Genomic DNA, 18,859 nt, shown 5'->3' on the forward strand with positions numbered 1-18,859 from the left:
TTGATACAATATCGAAGGCGGTTCAAGAACTCTAGAAGTATGTTCATAGCTGACATATATTTTCGAATCACTCGTAACAAAAAGATGGCTCGCTAATACAGTGACTGAAACGAACCAGTGCAAAACAAGACCCACTACACAGCAGAAACGTCCAAAACAACCATGATCGCGGGCACCCCGCCAGGCTGCCTCTCAGCCGAGGACCGTCTGTCGTGGTTAGTATTATCAGAGGTTTTCCAGATCACTGGCAGGACAGGGTATATCACATCGGGCGGGGCTGGGGGTGGCCGTTCAGGCCGTCAACCGGTGCAGGTGGCGTCGAATGAAGAGCGTCTGCGCCTGCGTCTCCAGCGAGGCCAGCTCGCGGACCGTGGAGGCCATCTGCTCCACGTGGTTCTGATATCCAGTGCCGCTCTCCTGGCGCCGCTCTCCGTAGACCACCTTGCCGTCGAACTCGTTGACGGGGACGCGCAGGTCGTTGCCCACCTGAGGGATGGTGATGCCTAGGTGTTCCTCGATCTCTCCGAGCAGCTTCACCTCGTCGTACCAGATGCAGCAGCCGCCGCGCTCCGTCAGACGGGTGTCCATGCACGACTTGCCGCGCGACGGGCAGCCGTGGTACCACACCTTCTCCGGAACAGCAGACACCAGGCTGACGGCCAGACCCATCCGGTCGGCGCGGCCCACCCGGCCGATACGGTGCACGTAGTTCGTCTTCTCGTCCGGCAGTGTGACGTTGATCATGAACGGCAGGCCGGTGATGTCCAGACCGCGGGCCGCCACGTCCGTACAGATCAGGAAACGCACCTCCTGCCGCTTGAAGCGCTCCAGGTTATCCTTTCGCTCGCCGACGCTGCGGTCGCTGTGCAGGCACACGCACGAGTAGGGGTTGCTGGGGTTACGCGGTCCGCCGCCGCGCTGAACCAGGTACCGCTCCAAGTTATCACAGTCTAGCTTGGTTCGACAGAAGATGAGCGCACGATCCATTTTGTGGACGTCGATGGCGCGGACACAAAATTCTGCCTTGAGCAGTTTGACGGCCTCGGAGAGCGTCTCTGGCGAGTTGGAGCCGGGCCGGACGTTGTCCTTCGCGTGCACCATGTCCGTCTGCACGCGCTGCTTGAGGTCGGTCCATGAGGCGTTGGTGCGCGGGTCGATCATGGTCAGCACGTGGTGGACCGTCTCCGGCACGGCGTCCTCGCCCTTCAGGTCCACCCAGGTGGGGAAATGCATCAGTCTGCCGGCCATCTTTTTCACCTCGAACGAGTGCAGCGTGGCCGAGCAGACGACCATCTGGAGCCGCGCCCCGTCCGGCGTCACCTGCGGGATCGCCGCGTGCAGACGGTTGATCATCTTCTCGTGACCCTGCTTCAGCAGCCCGTCCGCCTCGTCCAGCACGAAGAACCGGCACGCGTCCACCCGTACGTCGCCGTTGTTGATGAAGTCCTCGATTCGGCCCGGTGTCGCCACCACGATGTCGACCCCCGCTAACACCTGGTCGCGCTGTTCGCGAGCCGGCACACCGCCGATGAGAAGCACCTCTCGCACTGTCGGAGCTTTCAGATGCTTCTTGAACAGCTGGATCTGCCGTAGCGTTTGTTCGGCAAGCTCACGAGATGGTTCCAGAATAATGGCCTGGGGAGCATTTTTGGCGTATCCGCGCTTCGCCGTTGCCTGCGGCGCCGAAGCAGCGTTGTTCAAGGTGCTGTCTTCCGGTGCTTTACTGACGGCCACGAAACCATGGCTTGGTGGATACTTGAAACTGGTGTCGCCGAAGTTAAACGCCATCTCTGCGTTTTTCAGTACGACTGCGGGAAACAAACCTTCGTTTGCCAACTGTTTTGGGATGTCAAACGCCTTTCCCAGATCTTTTCCGTTCTTGGAGAAATACATCTCGAGGTTGTCCAGATCAAGGTAGCAACCGATCACGTCGTCTTTTCCGAACGGACCTCCGTAGTCGTCGAATTGCCGGTTGTTGGACTTTTTGCCGGTGCCTCCGTAGCCGTATCCGCCACGGTCGGTGCCCAGGTCGAGAGTGGCCTGGCGCGTGGACCAGCCGACGCGACACAGACCCTCGTCGGTTACCGTGGCCTCGTAGTACCAGCGGCCGGCGCGGCGGAGCCCACGCGTCGCCCGCACTCCGTACCAGGCGCGCTGCTCGCGACACTGGCACACCAAACCGTCCGGAGACACTGCCAGCAGCTCGCCGCGGTCCCGCAGCGACATCGCCCACTTGTCATCAGCTGGCGGAGCTGACAGGCCGCCACTGCCGCCGCCCTTTCCCTCCTCAATGCGCTTCAGTGTCTCCCAGACAATCTGAAGGATTGGCATGCAGAATGCACCAGTTTTGCCAGATCCAGTTTCAGCAGCCATGAGAACATCACCACCACCAAGAATCAGAGGCACAGCCTCGGCCTGAACATCAGTGGGCAGCAGCCAGTCCAGCTCACTCACTGCCTCCCCTATCTCGGGCATTATGCCCAGTTCCATGAAAGCAGCTGCCATGCTCCTGATGAAGTGGGGCAGCCTGGTACCTGGAAAAATAAAAACTGTGTCATAAATGAAACCAATACATGACCCCATGAGTTGACAATTGGACACTGCAATTATGACTTGAAGAAGCATCATCACAAATCTCTGCTTCAACAAAATGGTTTGACATGAGCAACAAAACCATCGCTACCACCACCACCACACCGCACAGTAGGCAGTATCTTGATCTAGAGGTGAATGCATCGTAACAGCTGGTATTGGCTTTGATCTATGTTTAAATCAAAATTGTCCGAACTCCTAATTGTAATAGAGGTTCTATTTTGATTTCAGTGCAGTGTGGACTGTGTGGCAGTAGGGGCGCTGTGTCTCAGAATAAAATTCATGCCAGCAATTCCAGCTGCAACAAAGCCTGTATCAGCTGTATGGTTTATATAGCCTTGAGCTGTATCTTGGGTAGAACAATTATCAACAAGGGAATGGTAAGACATGGATGAAGTATTCCTGGATAGGACACTCCCTATTCCCCAACACTAGCGCCGGCGACCAAGCGGCCGCCCTGGTGGCGGAGCTCCGAAACATCGGCGGCGAGTGCGCCGGCGGCCGCCGCACCGGCTTGCGTGCTAAAAACGCGGTAATGGAGGGCGAAATTAGCGAACTTTAGCTCATAAGACACAATTTCAGACACTTTAAACATAATTTTTAGTCCTTTCTTATAATTATTATGGCTCCATTTAGTCACTATCACATACGGAATCAGTACCTGATGCCCATAAACTGAGCCTGATATTCTTGACTTGCCGATGCAATTTATCATCAAATATCATCGTTCCTCGGCAGTCAAACAAGTTCCTTTTGATGATTTAATACAAATATCAACTTATTTTCATGTTATCGCATAAAACGTAACTTTATTCCAACATTGGCTCTTCGGCTGTAATCACGAATCCTCACTTGTCAGCAGAATTTAAGCAACTTCTTAAATCAAAACTGGGAAAAGAATATTTCCATGACATTCCTCAATTCCTGTTCTACCTGGTTCACAAAAATTTTCATCAAAATCGGTTATAGGTAAGTAATAAACGACAAAAGTATACAAAAAGACACGCTCCGCCCATAGCCCGCAATGCTAAAATGACGCCAGCGCCCTCGCCGTCGGGAAATCCGCCGCCGCCGCCGGGTGGTCGGAAAATCGGCGGAGTGTCCGATCCAGGAATACCTAATCCATGGTAAGATATCCAAAACGTTGTTCCTTGAAAGTTGTAAAAAGTCCAAGGAAACGAGCTGCTTGGCATTCTACGTGTCTTTTGAATGACATCTAAAGGCAAAGTAAGTGCCTGCACTAAAGGCAAAATAAAGGATGTGGTGGCTATGAAATTGACAAAAATATACGCACTGGAGGTCCTAATACATGTATTTAGGGCCTTGCTAATACAATTGTTTGACAATTACTGACGCGAAAGTTTCAAATGTGGTGCGAACTGTGCTCACACTGCGCTCTTTAGAGCTGCCATATTTTTACTTTCTTCTTCTCTTGGCCTAAACGCCTAAATACTAGCCAAAAGCACTTTTAAATATCAAGGCGGATTCTGCCTTAAAAGGCGAAATATTCAGGCTTCTTGGCATATCACTTGGGCTAGGAGAGCAGCTCGCCAAGATAACAAAATGTGGAATCTCTCGAAATGCGATGAGGTTTTATTCTACACCTCCACATGTCGACAGATGTTACAAGCCTAACTAAACTTGAACAAAACAATTGTACAAGTTTCGCAATTTACTGCAATTTACTGATAGTGTCTGGCACGTCTGGAAATGCGCGTGCCATATATTTGCATTTTGCATAGGCCGACAACCTCACGTGTCTTTTTACTTATCTGTAGTCCTGAGAACCTGAAAAATCTCTAATTCGAGTTATGTCCTAGCCTATATATATGGCCTTGGTCCTAGCAGAGCAATGCAAATGTGCAAAATGTATATTTAGCATGTTTTGCGAATTGCCACTGCCCTCTGATCTCCCGTCACTGGTTTGTTTGGAACCATTGGTCTCAAGATAAGGGCCCAGGCGGCCTGTAGTTTTGATGGGGTGAGTATCCTTACCCTCACCACAGCTCGGGCCGAGTGTTCCCCTCCTCCCACCCAGCTCCACCTCCTCTCGAGCTGTGGCGAGGGTGAGGGTATTTACAGCATCCGAACTACAGGTCGCCTAGGGGCCCTTATCTTGAGACCAATAGTACCTACATGGATAAGTTGCTTTGGGCTGACCTTAATCTACCTACTTCTAAGGGTAGAATACTTTTTGTTCAGCCCTCAGTCATCCCCATCAATATCCCAGTTATTCCACAATGGATATCAAAGTTCTTTTTTGTTTGATGGCTAATATTGCATTTTCTTTCCCAGGACATAATTGTCAAGACATGGAAGATCATTCAGAGTCTACCCATGCTCCAAGCTCAGATGACAACCTAGCAGCTGGTGGTGGCTTAAGTAGTCATTCTAACCAAGATACCTCTGAAGAGCACCCTCAAACTGGCTCATCATTGTTTGGAGCTGTGGACACTGACAATGCTCAGGGCAGCCCTGGCTCTCCGAGAACCAGGCCAGTCACCGGCGCTGGGCGGGGTCGACATGGCGTGGTTCGTGCCCAGCGTCGCCGAGAATCGCCTCCGCCGCCGCCGCCTCCCCCTGAGTTTGGCGACGGTCCCGTGGTGGGCCAGCCAGCCGCGAGGGTCCCGACGCCGCCGACTGCTGCGGCGGCCACGGCCACAACGGTGAGCACCTGCGTCGGGTAGGTATTCTAGACGGCGACATCGGACCCTGGAACACGGCTGTGAGAGGATCCTTTCCCATCATTGTTTTTTGTATGATGGAGAGCAGCAAGTGTGAGTTTCTGATACCATTTGCACAGTATTTATCGAACACGGCGACTATGTTCGTCGCATATCTGTACATTACATATGATTTCATGGACTTTTCCAGATGCAGTCACATACTGAAACCCCTTCATCGCTAAGCCCAACGTCTTGCCGTACAAGCCCGCGGAACAGCGATGAAACATCAAACCGAAAGGGTGAGCAGTTTCCCATTTTATCGAAGGATTATTAGTTTTTACCGGTAAAGTGAAAGCTTAGGTATGACGTCTTTTGCTTCTCTGCATGTTTTTTTTCATGCAAATCGCCGTGTTATTCGAACGGTGATAGCCGTTCCAGCCTGACCTGTGTGATCCGTGTTTCCCGCGTTTAACGATCTCCCCGCTCGGCCGCAGGGCTGGAAGGCCGCCCCGACTGCGCCATCTGCCTCCAGACCTGCGTCCACCCGGTGCAGCTGCCCTGTCAGCACGTCTTCTGCTTCCTCTGCGCCAAAGGCGCCATCAAAAACTCACGACGGTAATGCACTTCATCACAGTCAATCGGCGTCTGTTAAGAGTAGCAGGGTCTTGTTTCATTTATATCGAACGGATAGAGTAGCCCCTTGCTCCGACATAGTGCACGTAGCGTTGACCACGTTAGTTTGCTGAAGCCGGCCGTGGTCTTTTGATCACCGGCCGAGGTCTGAAGGATGGAAGAAGGGCTGGCGCCGTGACTGCTGCCTTGTTTAGACCGCTGACCGGACTCGGCGTCAGGTGCGCCTCGTGCCCGTTGGAGGCATCTGCCTGAACTGTGTTGTCTCTCTGTTTCTCTGTCTGTCTCCGACAATGCTCGTCATCATGAGGTACGCAATGTGCTGGTCGGAGTTGTCCCTTTGTCTACCTCCTTATCCTGTTCTGACCGTCGTTACTCGCCCTCAGATGTGCCATGTGCCGGTCGGAGCTGTCTATGTCTGTGTATCTGTTATCTGTATGCTACTCTAATTTGTGACCATCTCTGACCATGCCCGTCGCTCCCAGAGGTGTCATGTGCCCGTCGGAGGTGTCTGTCTATGTCTGTGGACTGTAAATCTGTGTCTGTCGGTCTGTCTGTCTGTCTGTCTGTCTGTCTGTCTGTCTCTGACAACACTCGTCGCCCTCAGGTGCGCCATGTGCCGATCGGAGGTGCCGGCCGACTACCTGGACAACCCACTGCTGCTGGACACGGAGCAGCTCCAGCTCGAGATGGCGCTCACCGACGGCTACCAGTGGTTCTACGAGGGACGCAACGGTCTGTCACACACCAGATACATTCGCCCTCTCTTTTTTCCTCCTCTCTAACTGTCTGAAGGACATGTCATGTTAGTGATGGCCCTGACGGTAGAGTGGCGGTGGTGGTGCTTTTGTAGTTCTACATACATATGATCAACTTTGTGGATTATGAACAATAATAACAATCGAAATTGAGACAGATATTTGTTTATTTGAATTGATTTACCGTACCTATTCAACTGATATAACTGAAGCTGAGAATCGAATCGAGTCTCGATCTAAGCGCAGTACCGCAGCAGTTTATTGTGATCAGTCGGCACTGCCTGGTGTTGGCGTTCTTCTCGCCCGTAGCTTAGCAGCGTTCCTCTCCTCTCCCCTGCCTTGGACATACTCTGCTGACGCCGGCCGCTCCGTTTCAGGCTGGTGGAAGTACGATGAGCGGACGGCGGCCGACCTGGAGGCGGCCTTCACGGGCGGCGAGAAGCGCGCCGAGCTGCTCGTGGCCGGGTACCGGTACGTGGTCGACTTCGAGACGATGCTGCAGCTGCGCCGCTCGGACCCGGCGCGACGGCGGCGCGTCAAACGCGACCTCGCCTCGGCCGCCAAAAAGGGCGTGGCCGGGATCCGGGCAGAGGGCGCCGCTGCGGCTGAGTCGGAGACCGGTCTGGAGGGCGCGCTGCAGGCGGTGGCGCTGGCGGCGCCGGCGGCCGGCGGGGACGACCAGCGGCCGGCGGACGGAGACGGCAGCACGAGGCTGTAGCGGTCGGCGCAGAGGATACGGGATACTCCTGGCAGACTGCCCGGACAGGGTTCTACCCCGGGCCCAGGTCCGCGGGACATGGGCCCTTGTAAGGACAGCACGGTGAGCCCAGCCCGGATGACGCTGACTCCATGTGGGCACTGGCCGGTCGAGATACTACGGAGGCTCCAAAGCACCTTCTTCTAATGGAGAAGTCTCGGAACTCTCGGAGAAAGCAGGCCGGATAAGGCACTTCACTGAGAGCTCAACCCAAGGAGTGGAGTAGGTGGAGGCTTGTGCTTGTTCACCGTTTACTTCGTCTCGGCACAGGCAGTGACGCAGCCTGCCTTGGTTTTAGAGTCGGGTAATTAGTGTCGAGACTTCCAGCATTGTTACGCCGGATTATCATGAGCAGCCTCCGGAGTGATTGGAGGCGGGTGATGCTTCTATGAATGCTTGCCTCGGATGGAGGATACTATCCAATCGTGCGCGCATTGTAGAGTGGCAAGATCTGATGAAATGACGCTCTGCGGTCCGGGAGGTCTGGCTCGTAGCCCAGTGCTGTTTGTGTGGCTTTAACTCAGATGTGTTTATTGAGCATACTCTCTGCGCGGTGTGCTGTTGTGACTATGAAATATATATTGATTGCTGATGTCGCTCAAATAATGGATAAAATTACGTTATATTAAGTGGCTAAATGGTAGGTTCCTTAGACAGCTGTTCATTCAATATTGCCGAGATAAAGGTGTGGAAATGCTTCGTTGTCAGCCGAAAAAGTCTGCAGCTGCACATTCGCTGGTTTATTGGACACGGCACACTTCACAGCTTATTGCACAGACAACAATCACCAAACACAAATGGCAGACACAAACTGCAACAGCGTGCAGTAATACCGCTTATTTCTGGCCGGGGTTGAGATCGTCAGCATATGCATAGCAGAACACACAGCATGCACAACATAGTAAACTCGATTGTTAAAGGCAGTAAGCAGGCGCCACTCCTACCGTTCCGATTGTTCGTTGGCGTAACGAATCAAACAGGTACGTCAGGACTGGGAGAGTGCATCGAGCATCGTCCAAGTGGCAAGTGCATATGGTAAGGCCGGCGAGACTTATCCGACTCGTAACATCACAGAACGCGGGAACAATCCATTGTCAAGATGTAAGCTCACATTCAAACTCAGTGGCAGCGACATAAGACGGGCAAGGCCGTAAGAAGTACAGCGTAAAACAGCTAAAAACCAACTCAAGGCAGGTCTGGTTGAATGACCAGCTACCTGGCTGTTTGTGCACTACCAGGACTTCACCTCCCTGATGTTTCTGAGCAGCCCGTCCCTCTTAGGACACCTCTCGTAACACTGGGTGGCACTAGTCGCCGCCGACTGCACACCGACCCGTCTTGGAAAAGGATTGCATTAGGTGCGATTTCACGTCACCACCGAACGTAATCACAGCACGTAAAGTCACACTACGTACACCAACTGATACATAGACGTCTAGATGAGCTACTACTGGTGGCCGAGCCGGCCGGTCGGAGTTGGGCGCTCAGCAGACCGCCCGGATGCCCAGCCACAGGTACCCGGCCAGCGTGCCGTACAGCAGAGTACCGGCGTACAGGCGGCGGCCCAACTCAGAGCCCAGCAGCGGCACGGCCAGCGCCGCGAACGCCATCAGCGAGGGCACGGTGGCGGTCAGAGGCAGGGGGTGCGGCCGACCGCCGAGCCGGGCCGCCAGCTCGGCGCCCGAGTCGTCTGACGGGGAGTAGAACGGCGACACGAACCTGCCGTGAACAGACGGTCAGTCGCAGGACAGGGCGGGGAGCGCCGGCTACGGACGGGGCGGAGACTACTGACAGGAAGCCGGGTGAAGAGCACCTGAGCGCATCAACATGGGATGACACGGCATGGGAATGAACACTGAACAGGCCATGGACAACTGGGTCACGGCACGGGCACTGGCAGGCAAGACTATCAATACTGAATAGTCATTAGTCAATGTGTATCTACAGGACATCGAAGCACAGCGAGCACAGCCACTTACCTGTCTTTCTGCTCGTAGAGCCGGTACATCCATCGCTGAAACTCCTGCTCGTCGGTGGGCACCTCTGAGATTGGGATACGCCGCACGTGGATATGCATCGCCGGGCAAAAGCCACGCAGGAAGTCTGAAATAAAAAGACAAGCCTTAATGACGGCATCGAAGCTACTCCACCGCATACTCCACGAGTCTGTGACGGCCACCAAGTACGAAATGTAAGAACGCAAAGAACTACAGTCCAGACACTTAAACGGTCCTCAAACACGCATACACCATGCGATACCACGATCAGTGCACCGGCGTGCCTCCCGTTCCAGTCTGTCCCCGTGCCAGCTCACCGATGAGCGCCACGGTCCTGGCCCGCCGTCTCTCCCGGTGTCGATAGCTGCCCTCGTACACCACGGTCACGTCATAGACGGCCTCCAGCGAGCCGCGCAGACGGTCTAGCGTCAGCCACGAGCCTGCCGCGACACACGAAGGACGCGATGTTAAAGAAATTCAAGGGGCTGACACAATAGCACAGGTGAAACACATTACACAGTCTCACATATGTCCCAGGCGCACTGGCGTGAGGCGTAGATACATGGCGGGAGTGTGCTGGTCTCGTTATATTGAAAGAGAGGCACAAAATAGGCACAGCACTAACGAGTAAGTAAGATGAGTCTCAACTCTCAAAAACCACGAGGCGTCACCGTGTCCTACTTTCGGCGTGAGGAGGCGAGTTAGAGGTACACATTGTAACTGAATGGTATGCACTATGCAGCACACCTTTAGTTTTCGGTGGGCGGTGGTGTTTGAGCGGCCTCCGGTCATGGTGTGTCAAAAGTGGAAATAGCCGCCCGGCTTTAGTTCGCCAGCCTTGTCAATAGATGGCAGTACCACAATATGGGCAGCGGATCGTGCAATTGACGTCAAATTTTCGTTATCTGCTAAGAATTGAATGGCGGATCTTTTCATGCAAGAATCAAGTAAATCGGTCCACAACTTTTCTAGCAACAGAGATATGAAGTCAAACACCCTGCCAGAGCGGCGGCGCGGCGGCCGGCGGCGGCCGTTACGCGCCGCCTGGGAGACTGGCGGCGCTGAACGGTTCCGACTTGGCACTGCACTAAAACCTGTTAACTGCTTGGAATAGTTATTATAGCAAAATTTTCATTCAAGTGAGGGATAACCAAGGGCAGGAAGTATGTATGCTTGTGTGCGTACTGTGTAAGCCAAGAAACTGCATTAGCAGATACTCGCTAATATTAGATCCAGCCAAGTCCAAACGCATTCCAGGGGATGTGTTCCTGATGGGTCAACAATATTTATCGTTCGAGGGCGGATACAGTTTTAACAATATAAAAAATATTTTTGCACAGCTCTATTCCTTGAATAATTCTCTTCAACGCCTCATTCCTAGTTAAGCGAATTAGCCCACCCTGGTTGAATAAATAAGGCGATTTCGCCACAAGGTCGCGGAAAACCGACCGAAAACGGCCGCGCTCAACGCTAATTTGGGCATGCAGCCTCTTAAAAACTCGCATTGGGCGGGTAGGGTTTCCCAGGTATTGGCTCCAAAACACAGTATTCGGCTCCCGAATACGTCCAAGTGACCCGCCTCGTTCCTAGTTAATCTCTAATTAGATCAAGTGACTCATAAGGAGCGAAAAAGCGACAAAAAGCATGAATTTCCCTATGGCGGCGGGCTGCCGGGTTGCCAGACGGCGCACCGGCTATTTCCACTTTTGACACACCATGTGCACCTTACCTTTGGTTTTGGGCGTGAGGTGGTGTTTGAGCGGCTGGAACCCGCTGCTGAGCGCAGTCTGCTCGGAGCGACGGATCACCTCCGGCTTGGATGGGTCGTAGCGGGTGCCCTCGGGGAACACAGCCACCCACGACTGACGACATAACGGGAGGGGGACCGGCGGTCAGCGGCGGACGGACGGACCGCCCGGCAGCGAACCCACCTGCCGTCCAACGGGTTCCGCCTCCCCGCGGTGGACGGCGGGGGTCCGACGACTGCTGCTACGGTGGCGATCCGAGGGCCCGGGCGCGCGCGGTGCGAAGACCACGCGCGCTACACCAAATGGAACCCAGATGCTCCCGACAGTGCGGACGCCGTGGGGTCGACGCCCTGCGGCCCCGCCGCCCCGAGGCTGCATACCGACACGTCTCTCCATCTCCACCGCCGGAGCTCCGCGGGCCTGGGCGCCGTACGACGGCAGCCCGGGCCCGCGTAGCTAAGTGAGCGACGCGCCCCCCGCCGTGAGGCCCGACGGCGGGGGCAGGAGGGACTGCGGCCCATGGGTGCCCAGGGGAGGCCACAGCCGGAGAGCCAAGAATCGGAGGTACCATCACAACTGCCAAGTCCGAAGCCGACTGCTGGTGACCAGCTGGAACGCGGAGGGTGTCCTCGGGAAGATCGGGGAGCTCAGCCGCTGGCTGTCGGACATGAAGGTGGACGTGGCGGCGATCCAGGAGGCTCAGTTGGCTGGCAAGGCCCTCACGGTCCCGGGGTACCAGACGGCCGCAGTCTCAAGAAGGGCCCGAGGCAGGAGGGACGGTGGACCGGTCCGCGGCGGGGACGTTGCAATCCTGGTCAGGAACGGTCTGAACTTCACCACCATCAGGAGCTCCCCCCTTCAGCCTCTAGACGACACCACCGAGTGCTGTGCCATCCGTGTCATCCTGAGCACAGCAAGACAACACTCCAGACACCTCGACATCTTCAATGTGTACCGCCCGCCCATCCGAACATCCGCCCAGGACGAGCGGGTCGACTTCTTCAGCCTGGACGCTTTCCCGAGCAATGATGCCACTATCATCACGGGAGATCTCAACAGCCACCACCCTGTCTGGGATGTTTCTTGTTTAAACCCGGACAGGGTCGGTGACTCCATCTACGAGTGGACGGTCCGCCACGACTGGCAGGTGCTCAACTCCGGGACCCCCACACGGGCCGGCTACGGGGAGGACGCCCGCCTCTCAGCTCCTGACGTCACTTTGGCGCACAGTGACCTGGCCCGGCGCTGCACGTGGGAGGTCGGCACCGATCTGGGGAGCGACCACCTCCCGCAGATGGTCGCAGTCACCACCTCGGGACACCGGCCTCGTCGCATCAGGAAGACGCGCTGGGCCTTCCATAAAGCCGACTGGACGGCTTTCACGGCCCGTTGCGAGGAGACGATGGCCGACCTGACGCTGGGAGAGACCTCGGTGGAGAGACTCGCCGCGCGTTTCAACGATGCTATCATCGAGGCGAGCGCGCGGTGCGTTCCCCGGGGCGCCCGTGCGGACCCCAAGCCGTGGGCGCTCGACCCGGAGCTGGTGCGTGCGGTGGAGGAACGGAGAGCGGCAAGAGCAGCCGTCCAAGAGGACCCGTCCCCGGAAAACCAGACGCGCTGGAAAGAGAAGAAGAGGCACGCTGCAGATGTCGAGGCTGACGCCAGGCGCCGCGCGTTCCAGGACTTCGCGTCTACCGAATTGAACCGCCGCGCGGCCTTGGGCCGCGTCACAAAGATCCTGCGCAAGATGGAGGGTGCGGTGACGGACACCTGCCCCGGCCAGGCCATCAACGGGGACCGCGGCCAACTCGTCGCGGAGGACCGGGCCAAGGCCGAGGCGTTTGTCCGCACCTACGCAAACGTCAGCAGCCACACCCGTCACAGGAGGCGTGATCGATCAGTGAAGGCTGATCTGAGGGTGGTGAAGACGCGCCCCTGTTCATGTGCTGGACAGCGCGATGGTGCCTGCCAGCCCTTCTCCAGACAAGAGATGAGGACCCAGCTGGACAAGCTGAAAATGAAGAAGGCTCCCGGCGCCGACGATGTATGTGCGGAACACCTCAAGCACCTCGGGCCGGTGGCCCAGGCCGCGCTACTGCACGTCATCAACAAGTCGTGGATCTCCGCTGAAGTCCCCTCGGTATGGAGGAGAGCAATCATCATACCGATCCCTAAGGCCGGGAAGGACCCTCAAGAGGTCACTAGCTACCGTCCGATATCGCTCACCAGTCACGTCGCCAAGCTGATGGAGCGGATGGTGGCAGCTAGGCTCACGCACCTACTGGAGCGAGACAACATTATCCCCGCAGAGCAGGTCGGTTTTCGCCGTGGCCGCTCTGCAGAGGAGAACCTGGGACGACTCATACAAGAAGTCCAGGACGGGTGGAACCGGCCGCCACCGAAGGGACGCCCGTCTGACGGCAAGACCGCCGCCAGGTTCGTGTTGACGGCCTACGACTTCTCCCGCGCCTACGATGTAATCGACCATCAAATGCTGCGACTGAAGATGTCCCATCACCTTCCACGGTGCCTTGTCACGTGGATTCACCACTTCCTCCGAGACCGACGCGCTTGCGCGGAGGTCAATGGGTCACGGAGCCGGAACCGCCCATTCCGAGCTGGCCTGCCGCAGGGGTCCGTCCTCGCACCGACCCTGTTCACGCTGTGGTCGGCGGACCTCGTGGCGGCGCTGAAGCGGATCCCGGGCACCTCTGTCTTCCTGTACGCCGATGACACTGCAACACTGTGTTCCGGCGGTACGATAGCGGAAGCCAGGGACCGGGCTCAACAAGCGGCGGATGCCATAGCGAAATGGGCCCGCGACTGGAAGATGCGGCTGGCAGGAAGCAAAACGCAAGTTTTAGCCCTGTCGCAGCACTACGTCGACGCCCGGGACCTGTACATCCACGTAGACGGGGCACGAGTGGACGCTGGGAGACACCTTCACCTTCTCGGTGTAACCCTGGACCGCCAACTTCACATGGGCGAGCACTGCGCGCGCGTCCGGAAGAAGACCAAGCCGAGGATCGCACAGCTCCGTAAGATGACCGGGCGTTCCTGGGGTCTGCGGGAGCCGCAGCTGCGAGTAGTGGCCAACGGCTACATCCGCGGTGCCCTGGAATACGCGGCGGCTGCATGGCTCCCTGCAGCGTCCGAGTCCCACGTAGAGCTACTGGAGATGGAGATGCGCGCGGCAGCCCGCGTTATCACCGGGTGCCCCGTGAGCACGCCGAGGGATCCGCTCCTCGCGGAAGCCGGTTTGGTTCCCGTGAGAGCACGCCGGGACCTGCTCGCTGCCAGACTGAGCTGTCTGGCAGCCTCACAAAGAAGCGGCGACCCACTGCGTGCGGTGGCCGAAGCAACGGCCCCACGGCGGCTCCGCACCACCACCGGCTGGCGCGACACGGGGGCGCGCGCCCTGGTGAGCGCGGGCGTGCGAGACGTACCTGTGGAGGAGCGCCTGCACGTCACCATCCCGCCGTGGATCGATGACACCAGGGTCCAGATCAGACTTGACATCGGCAACCACATCAGCCGCACAGCACCACCCGACGTCCGGCGGGAGAGAGCGGAGGAGCATCTGGCCACCCTCCCAGACGACGCCGTATGGGTGTGGAGCGACGGCTCGGCGGAGGGAGGTGTCTCAGCCGGAGGGAGTGGAGCGCTGATAATCCTCCCCTCAGGCGAGGAACACGAGCTCCGAGCCCCTGCAGGCAAGATATGCAGCAGCACCCGCGCCGAACTGGTGGCGATCCGCGGGGCACTGGAGATGCTGCTGCAGCTGGAGGGCGGCCTGGCGGAGAGCCCGGTCATCGTCTGCGCCGACTCGCAGGCGGCGCTCGCCACACTGGCGAGTGGGGCTGGGAGCCAGACGACAGCACTCGGCGCCGCCGTATGGCGACTGCTCCTGGCGCTCACGGACGGAGGACGCCGAGTCTTCATGCAGTGGATCCCAGCGCACTGCGGAATACCCGGCAACGAGAGAGCGGACGTGCTGGCTAAAGAGGCATCCAGCCTGTCGCAAGACGCCGTCCCAACGGACGTCCGCTCGATGGTGAAGGCAGTCGGCCGCTCCGCCACCAAGGCATGGCGTCGCAGCTGGCCAGACAGCTTCTTCAAAACTATCATGGGAGACCGGATGCCGATGCCGGTGCTCCTGGAGTCTCGCGACGAGGCGGTCAACGTCCACCAGCTGCGGGCGGGACACTGGAGCCGCTCGCAGAGCTACCTGCACAGAATCGGACGCCGCCCCGAGCGCGACTGCCCTCAGTGCAGTGACCTGGCCTGCCCGGCGGCGCGCTGCCTGGTGTGTCGCGAGGGCCCGGACACGCCGGAGCACGTGCTGCTGAGGTGCCCGTGCTTGGCTGGCGCGAGGCTCCGCCTACTCGGCAATATCAGACCGGACCCTACGCAGCTTCGGGACGGCGGGGCTGTGGCGGCCTTGAGCCGCGGCTACCTCAGTCACCAAGAGCCGCTGGGCTACGGTCGGCCGTGAGCCGACCCGGGGAGAACAACAACAACAACAACAACCGGCCGTTTGCATGTCCAGCAGTTGGTCATACGGTCAGTCGGTGGTCCGGCGCAGTCCGTCATCCTAGTCGGCGGTTAGTTCGCCGTCCGGGCTATGACCGGCGATCGTTCAGTCAGTCAGCACTCGGCGGGCGGTGGTCTACCGTCGTAGGTCAATCAGAGTCCGTCAGCATCCTTCCCCCGTGGATGTGTCCCGCTTACCTGTACACGCTCCTGCTGCAGATACTCAAGTCCGCGCATCATCTTGTCCTGTCTGAACTGTCCGCGCCGCACGTAGATGCAGCCGTGCTGGTAGAAGTAGTGGCCGTACAGCGGCAGCCACTGGAGGCCGTCCTTCATGACGAAGCGCAGGTGGCCGAGCGAGCCCTGCCGCACCGCCACCATGTTGCAGGCCACCCAGTCGACTGCGGCGCCGGACGGTCCGGGGAACAGAGACATTGGTCAGCGTCAGTGGACCCGGGCCGTGACTCACGACATGAGACGGTGCAGCACCCCTGCCTCACACACATACACACACAGTGCAGTAACAGACACCAGGCTTACACTAAAAAGGGTGTACCTATGTGTTACTGATCATTGACAAAAAGCAGTTGTCATCCTATGATAAACTACTAGCTGTCATTGCCTGAGCAGCATCAATTTCATCTAATGGCAATATGATGAGCACCATACACTCATACCTGAGCAGTGAGCAAGCTGATCAAGAATATGGAGTGCCAGCTGCCACACATGCCACACTGATAGCCCAGTTATTGGACAAGAGCTTCAAGAAAAATGGAGTGCCAGCCAGGCTGCCCTAACTTTGCCATTTGATAGCCAACTGGGCTAAACCCAGTCCAGGCACTTTAAGTCATGCATGCAGTTCACAAACAAAATAGAATGTGTTCATCAAAAGCAACACAAATAAACACCTACATAAACACAAACACACCTGTACTTTGATGATTGCTGATGTACAGCACATTCTCCTTCTTTTTGAATATTTCATCAGCATCTCCATAAAAGTAGATCTGAAATAATGACATGGAATAATAAATTAAGTCGTCTTTTCACAGTGTCAACAATGCAAAAAAAAAAATCATTAAATTGTAAATCAATAAAATTGTAGGTAACACTGAACAGTATATAACAGTTTCTAATTTAAGATTGGAAAAGGGAGCTTATGGCTAATAGGGCCAACTACAAGACCTGATTTGAGCATGGGGTTGAGTCTGATATCTAGACATGGAACATGGCTACTTTATTGCCTTATATAGTTCCTTATATGGTTACTTATATACTTTACAACTTAATTATATAAAATTAGCTACCTACTGAATATAAAGAACTTGAGTCTTGAACTGCTTATTAACAATCATGTGCCTACATTGTAATGCTTATTCATAGGGAGTTTGAATCAGTCATTTTTTTTTTTTGAATGGTGTACCAAGTTAAAATATGAAATGCCTTCAATTAAATCATCTTACCTTTAAGCCAGTGCCATGTTCAAAGAACAGAAGCACCAGTCTCTGATAGGTGGAATATAGCATATCATCCACCTTCTGGTACAGCCATGCAGGCAGTGGAATGGAGAAAAGTCTCCACCCAAGCCAGACAGCATAATATTCAGGAGCAGCACCAACCATTATGCTTGTGGAAATCGCATAGCGAATGATACCAAAGCCTGGTAGCTTGGTTAAGAACATGCTATGAATACTGTCAACTCTTCCACAAAAGATGTATCTGAAAAGAAAGTCACAACACTTTATCAAAGATACATTTCACCTCAATGTCATCATTACATCAGTGAACTTGCAATTTCAAAACAGCTAGGATGAATCGTATTCATGACTGCATTACAAAACATTCACTTTGGGTATTTCAGCTTCTTTCTGTGGCAATTAAATGGCGCATAGGGAGGTACTGCCAGGCTTTTACATACAAATGAAGTCTAAATCTTTTAAATGAAAGAATTCACAAGGACAAAGAACAGAACTTGCAGTACAGTACATACTACCTACTAGTTGCATTGGCTCAGCCCTCTGACCTACAATTGTACAATGCCGTGCCTGTCTATGGCAGAATTTAGTCTGAAGTTAAATGTAGACACACATGGCCACATACAGCTTGATAACCTAGCAAAGTTTAAGAACTTTACATCTAATAAGAAGCTACAAATAAAAACTTCTGCCAAACAATTTATATAGGCATACTATTACTTTCAGCCCAAAAACGTTTCAGCTGAGACCAGCAGGAGTTCAGCAGCAGCAGTGTCAGTTGTGAACCAGGGCACTAGGTGTGAACTAGTGTTGTTGTGGAGCTTCCAGTGACACGTGTAAAAGACTATTTCACTATTTCAAGACTTTCAAGACTATTTGATTCAAGATTCAATAATAAGTTCAGACAGGCCCATGTCACTCCACTTTTGATGACATCATATGGGGGCCTCAGGACAATGATGGCGCGGCGCGCCACAATCGCTTCAAAGCTACTTGCCAACAGTTGCCATTTTTGAAAATATTATTTTGAAATAAAGTTCCAAGTAATAAAAATATTGTAATAAAGTTGCTGAATAAATCGATACCATATCTAAAAACTTACTGAAAAATGATTTATTCATAGTAAAAATATAAGCTCGATGCGTTTTTACGTTGCTTTCCCGCAACTGCAGAGGGTTTTTAAATCGTCTATATCTTCAAAACCGGCCATTTCTTAGCATATTGCTGCTCTTTTTTATCGCTAGAAAATGAGTTGGACTTTCCAATGACATCAATGGTTGAGCGATATGTGTAGAGTGTCACCAACAATCTTCAAATGAAGTTAGTCATTTTTACGTTGTAAAGGAATGGAGTACCCCTTTCGAGCATCAGGGGTGACGTCACTCAGGATCTGTCTCTGATTGGTCGGCGGGGGAGTGACTGTACCTTCTATAGATGGCCTTGAGTTCAGAAGGCACAGAATCACCGTCTAAATAACAAAAGCTTGCTCCCACGCTTGCTCCCAAAAGCTCACCCCGCGTTCGATGTCTCTCGGACGACGAAGATTCTACGTCGTCCGGCCAATCCCGTCCAAGGTCAGCGGAGGCTCGGCTGCGGTTCTGGAACGTGATTGGTCGGACGGCGTAGAATCTTCGCCGTCCGGGAGACATCGAACGCGGGGTCAGTCTCCGTTTTGGTTGTGTACCTGTTCGGCATTTTGTCAA

General features: G+C 54.9%; 3 protein-coding genes across 10 annotated transcripts; 1 reads left to right on the forward strand and 2 right to left on the reverse strand.

Moving 5' to 3' along the window:
* Window positions 1-291: 291 nt before the first annotated feature.
* Window positions 292-3,907, reverse strand: LOC122389080 (ATP-dependent RNA helicase Ddx1-like). Its single transcript, XM_043380762.1, has 2 exons — window positions 3,887-3,907; window positions 292-2,534 (listed from the first exon to the last, which is right to left on the reverse strand). The coding sequence occupies exon 2, from the start codon at window positions 2,503-2,505 to the stop codon at window positions 292-294; it is 2,214 nt and encodes a 737-aa protein (XP_043236697.1). The 5' UTR covers window positions 2,506-2,534; window positions 3,887-3,907.
* Window positions 3,690-7,995, forward strand: LOC122389082 (E3 ubiquitin-protein ligase rnf146-like). 4 transcript variants are annotated; one of them, XM_043380768.1, is made up of 6 exons: window positions 3,690-3,719; window positions 4,888-5,258; window positions 5,467-5,557; window positions 5,753-5,873; window positions 6,496-6,623; window positions 7,024-7,995. In XM_043380768.1, exons 2-6 carry the CDS (start codon window positions 4,905-4,907, stop codon window positions 7,362-7,364), a joined length of 1,035 nt encoding a protein of 344 aa, XP_043236703.1. In that variant the 5' UTR covers window positions 3,690-3,719; window positions 4,888-4,904; the 3' UTR covers window positions 7,365-7,995. The 4 variants fall into 4 exon arrangements, with proteins under 4 accessions (XP_043236703.1, XP_043236699.1, XP_043236702.1 ...); XM_043380764.1 differs by lacking the exon at window positions 3,690-3,719 and adding an exon at window positions 3,744-3,819; XM_043380767.1 differs by lacking the exon at window positions 3,690-3,719 and adding an exon at window positions 4,256-4,285.
* A 133-nt stretch (window positions 7,996-8,128) lies between these two features.
* LOC122389083 (1-acyl-sn-glycerol-3-phosphate acyltransferase epsilon-like) lies at window positions 8,129-18,639 on the reverse strand. 5 transcript variants are annotated; one of them, XM_043380769.1, is made up of 8 exons: window positions 18,582-18,639; window positions 17,145-17,400; window positions 16,610-16,688; window positions 15,880-16,082; window positions 11,130-11,262; window positions 9,718-9,840; window positions 9,383-9,506; window positions 8,129-9,122 (listed from the first exon to the last, which is right to left on the reverse strand). In XM_043380769.1, exons 2-8 carry the CDS (start codon window positions 17,361-17,363, stop codon window positions 8,888-8,890), a joined length of 1,116 nt encoding a protein of 371 aa, XP_043236704.1. In that variant the 5' UTR covers window positions 17,364-17,400; window positions 18,582-18,639; the 3' UTR covers window positions 8,129-8,887. The 5 variants fall into 5 exon arrangements, with proteins under 5 accessions (XP_043236704.1, XP_043236705.1, XP_043236707.1 ...); XM_043380770.1 differs by lacking the exon at window positions 18,582-18,639 and adding an exon at window positions 17,943-17,982; XM_043380772.1 differs by lacking the exon at window positions 18,582-18,639 and adding an exon at window positions 17,877-17,945.
* Window positions 18,640-18,859: the final 220 nt, after the last annotated feature.

This window comes from Amphibalanus amphitrite, unplaced genomic scaffold (genome assembly GCF_019059575.1).
Source record: "Amphibalanus amphitrite isolate SeventyFive unplaced genomic scaffold, NRLGWU_Aamphi_draft 000343F_arrow, whole genome shotgun sequence".
In the NCBI taxonomy this organism is placed as follows: domain Eukaryota; kingdom Metazoa; phylum Arthropoda; class Thecostraca; order Balanomorpha; family Balanidae; genus Amphibalanus; species Amphibalanus amphitrite.